Below are 4,558 nucleotides of genomic sequence, written 5' to 3'. Positions count from 1 at the left end.
AAAAAAAAAAAAATCCAGTTATTGGCCAGGTCCACTGGTTCACCTGTAGCACTCTGGGAGGCCGCGGCAGGTGGATTGTTTGAACTCATGAGTTTTGAGACCCGTCTGAGGAAAAAGCAAGACCCTGTCTCCACTAAAAATGGAAAAACTGAGGCAAAAGGATTGCTAGCACCGAAGAATTGGAGTTACCGTGATCAGTGACGCCCAGGGTGACAGCTTGAGATTCTATCTCAAAAAAAAAAAAAAGCCTGTTACTATTTATTAGTGGAATTTGAGGCGTGAATAGAGTACACTGATTTTACTTCTACATACCTGAGTTTGTTCATCTTAAAGACGCAAGGGGTGGTATCTGTGTTTGAGGGTAGTTGAGTGCAGATTGCTGAGATGAGAAGTGCGTTGCCCACAGGGCCCACTTGTTACGCTGAACTCCATATTCAGACAGAATGCTGAGGGGATTTTTCAGATTTTCTAATTGACTGCTATTTCTCCAGTACTTGTCCCTAAATATTAAAAAAATTTTACCTCTTTTATGTGAAACTGAATTATTTATTTATTTTTTTGAAACAGAATCTTACTCTGTCATCCAGGCTAGAGCACCTAGCTCACTGCAACTTCAAATTCTTGGGTTCAAGTGATCCTCTTGCCTGAGCCCCCAGGTAGCTAGGACCAGCTGATTTTAGTAGAGGTCGGGTCTTGCTTTGTTCCAGAGTGCTGGGATTACAGACATGAGCCATGCCCAGCCTCACACTTGATTAATAACACTTCTGTTTCAGGATATATAAGTTGTTGAACACGTACACCCACCTCATGATTTTTCCTCCATTTTGTGTCCCTGTTCTGGTCTCAACCTGCTCCCCTTGCCTTGTGAGTTAGAGCACTAAGTAGGCATCAGATGCTACTTTTAAAATGTCAGTGGAATATCAATTTGTAAATTCTAAGTGTATTTTAATCTTCTAGTCTGCATATCTAAATTCTCATGGAGATACTTTTGCTGGGGCAGCAAAATAAAGCAGGTTTTTTTTTTGAGACACCCTCAAGCTGTCACCCTGGGTAGAGTGCTGTGGCATCACAGCTCACAGCAACCTCCAACTCCTGGACTTAGGCAATTCTCTTGCCTTAGCCTCCCAAGTAGCTGGGACTACAGCCGCCCGCCACACTGCCCAGCCATTTTTTGGTTGTACTTGTCATTGCAGTTAGGCAGGCCTGAGCTGGATTTGAATCCACCAGCTCTAGTATATGTGCTGATGCCTTAGCTACTTCAGCTACAGGCCAATCCAATAAAGCAGATTTTTATCTTCAGCGCATGCCTTTTCTCCTTCCAATAGGTTTACTATATTTTGTTTTGGTTTGGATTTGCTGTGTTTAAGAACATCTGACTGGATAGTTGACTAAATATATCTTTGCCTCCCCCAGGTTTTGTTGTCTTTGCGACACTTGTGGTCATTGTGGCCTTGATACTAATTTTTGTGGTGGGTCCTCAGCATGGACAGACAAACATCCTTGTGTACATAACAATTTGCTCTGTAATCGGAGCATTTTCTGTGTCCTGTGTGAAGGGCCTGGGCATCACTATCAAGGAGGTATTTGCTGGGAAGCCTGTGCTGCGCCGTCCCCTGGCCTGGGTTCTGCTGCTCAGCCTTGTCGTCTGTGTGAGCACCCAAATCAATTACCTGAACAAGGCGCTGGACATATTCAACACGTCCATTGTGACGCCTATATATTATGTATTCTTCACAACATCAGTTTTAACTTGTTCAGCTATCCTTTTTAAGGAGTGGCAAGATATGCCTGCCGACGATGTCATTGGCACTCTGAGTGGCTTCTTTACGATCATTGTGGGGATATTCTTGCTGCATGCCTTTAAAGACGTCAGCTTCAGTCTAGCAAGTCTACCTGTGTCTTTTCGAAAAGACGAAAAAGCTGTGAACGGCAGTCTGTCTAATATGTATGAAGTTCTTAATGATGAAGAAAGCTTAACCTGTGGAATCGAACACAATGGTGAAAACATCTCCCGAAGAAATGGAAATCTGGCATCTTTTTAAGAAAGATGTAATTAAAAGGTTAATGTATCATTCTGTTATAAAGTGAATTTAAATATCAGAATGTGTCTGAAAACACATTGTCCTTAAATAATGTTCTTTAAAGACAATCTTTTAGGGTTTAACTAATTGGACCAAGAAATTACTTTTCTTCTATTTTAAATGATGGTGGCCCACTGAAATGGCCTCAGTACATGACCAGTGTCTACTGACATTGTATTGTTTAGAGGTGTCGTGCATTTTGATTCTTTCTCCAAGATGTAAATGCACTATGGCAGTCTCAATGTCTATAAAAAATGCTTTATTTTTTCATTGGTGATGAAAGTCTGAAATGTACGTTTGTCCTCTCTGCTGCACTAATCCCTGACCATGTAGTTTTTGTTTTTTTTAGGAAAGAACAGAATCATCCCAATACATTATCCTGTGATTTACTTTATAAAACTGACTCCTGTTTGATGAATTATTTTAATTTTGAAAAGTTAATTTAAGGGAAAACTAAGTTACTGGATGAAGGAAACTCTTACAAAACAAAAAAAGGTAGGAAGTCGCTCCAAGGAAGTATTTCTCAGGCTGTGACTTGTCAGCCTAAGTATGGCTTCCTGTGTGCATTCAGGTCCATCATCATAACCACATGGTGCTGGGAACTCTGATCGATATTTGACATTAGCTCTTGGATTTTTCACTATATTTTCATAAGGAGGTATATTGTCATTTAGACTTAACTTGGGGAAGTAAAATCAGAAGACAAGTTACTAAATTTAGCTCATGTTACAATAAAAAGACAAGTTGAAGCAATATTCTTTCCCAAGTCTGAATGCTTAGAACAAACTTAACATGTTTGTAGAATGGGCTCTTTGTACTATTTTACTTTGCTTAAGAGTTTGTTTGGACCATTAGAAAAAATGTTTATGGAAAATTTCAGACAACATAAGCAAAAGAGGTAGAATAAAAGAGTTATGATGAACTCCATCCAGCTTTAAACCTCTCCAACTCTAGCCATTCATTGATTAGCTCTTTTTAAAAAGTACTGATAGAGGGGCGGCACCTGTGGCTCAAGGAGTAGGGCAGTGGCCCCACATACTAAAGGTGGCAGGTTGAAACTCAGCCCAGGCCAAAAACTGCAAAAAAAAAAAAAAGTATTGATAGTATTTCCACCTAGGTGGTGGAAGAGCTTGGGCTCTTATCTGCTGGTCCTGCCTGGTTACACAGGGAGGGCTGAGCCGCACCCCTTGGCTATGTCAGGGCTCCCTGCTGTGGTGCTGACATCCCACAGAGCTCTCCCCTGGCTGCACATAAATGTCATTTTCCCAACTTTGTTTTCTTCTGACCCAGGAGCAGTTTTAGATGTTTTGTCCTGCCCTCTAACACATGAATTTTTTTTTTTTTTTTATTGGTAGAGACAGGTTTTGCTATGTTACCCTGGCTGGTCTTGAACTCTTAGCCTTAAGTGATCCAAAGTGCTAGGTTACAAGTGTGAGCCAGTGCCCAGCCAACCCCCATTTACTTTTAATACCACAGATATAATGTATATCTACTTATGTACTGTATCTGCGCTTTGTGTACAAAGAATCAATTTTCACCCCCTTGGGGGGTGGTAGGGCCCTCATTAAGATACATAGTTTAATAAATTTTTCATTTGTTTTATAGCACTTGAAATTGTCTTGTACATAAGTATGAAATTTGGCATATAATTAAGCCTTATAAAAAATTAAGCCTTTATAAATTAAAAACTAAACATTACAGTAATTTTTCTTTGCTTTTCTTTTGAGACAGTTTCACTTTGTTGCCCTTGGTAGAGTGATGTGTTGTTGCAGCTCATAGCAACCTCAAACTCTTGGGTTTAAGCAGTCTTCTTGCCTTAGCCTCCTAGTAGTTGGGGTCCGCCATAACACTTGGCTATTTTTTTTTTTTTTAAGAGACAGGGTCTTGTTCTTGTTCAAGCTGGTCACAAACTCTTGAGCTCAAGCAATCCGTCTGTCTCAGCCTCCTAGAGTGCTGGGATCACAGGCATGAGCCACCACACCCAGCTTAATTACAGTAATTTGATGTACTTCATAGGATGAGCATAGATATCACCCCTTAATCTGTAGCTAATTTCACATTATCAAAAGCAACATCTTTGGGTTTTTGTTTTTTTTTTTTTGAGACAGTCTTACTGTCTCAGTAAGTGCTGTAGAGTGCTGTGGTGTTACAGCTCATAGCAACCTCCAACTCTTGGGCTTATATAATTCTCTTGCCTCAGGCTCCCAAGTAGCTGGAACTTCAAGTGCCTGCCACAACACCCGGCTGTTTTTTTGTTGCAGTTTTCATTATTTAGCAGGCCTGGGTCGGGTTCAAACCTGCCAGCCTTGGTGTATGTGGCTGGCGCTGTAACCACTGTGCTATGGGTGCCAAGCTGAAAAAGCAACATCTTTAGGTAATTTATAAACAAGAGTTTGTAGGCGGTGCCTGCAGCTCAGTGGGTAGGGCACTGGCCATACACACCAGGACTGTATAAAACAGTGACAACTGCGAGAAAA

The 4,558-nt window shown here is 40.9% G+C and overlaps 1 protein-coding gene across 4 annotated transcripts in view; it reads left to right on the top strand.

Annotated features, from left to right (window-relative positions):
• NIPA2 (non imprinted in Prader-Willi/Angelman syndrome 2) overlaps positions 1–3,598 on the top strand; it is a 31,916-nt gene extending 28,318 nt beyond the window's left edge. For 3 of the 4 annotated variants that reach the window (XM_012811615.2, XM_012811614.2, XM_023519293.1), the window contains one exon: positions 1,414–2,089. In XM_012811615.2, the coding sequence (XP_012667069.1) occupies positions 1,414–2,042 (629 nt within the window). In that variant the 3' untranslated portion in view covers positions 2,043–2,089. Of the gene's footprint in view, positions 1–1,413 lie in introns of all 4 variants that reach the window. The other variant, XM_012811613.2, reaches the window with a different exon arrangement.
• Positions 3,599–4,558: the final 960 nt, after the last annotated feature.

The sequence above is a fragment of the Otolemur garnettii genome, unplaced genomic scaffold (genome assembly GCF_000181295.1).
Source record: "Otolemur garnettii isolate 467f Iridium unplaced genomic scaffold, OtoGar3 scaffold00170, whole genome shotgun sequence".
Classification (NCBI taxonomy): domain Eukaryota; kingdom Metazoa; phylum Chordata; class Mammalia; order Primates; family Galagidae; genus Otolemur; species Otolemur garnettii.
Note: the sequence above shows the minus strand (reverse complement) of the source record. Positions and strands in the feature narration are given on the sequence as shown.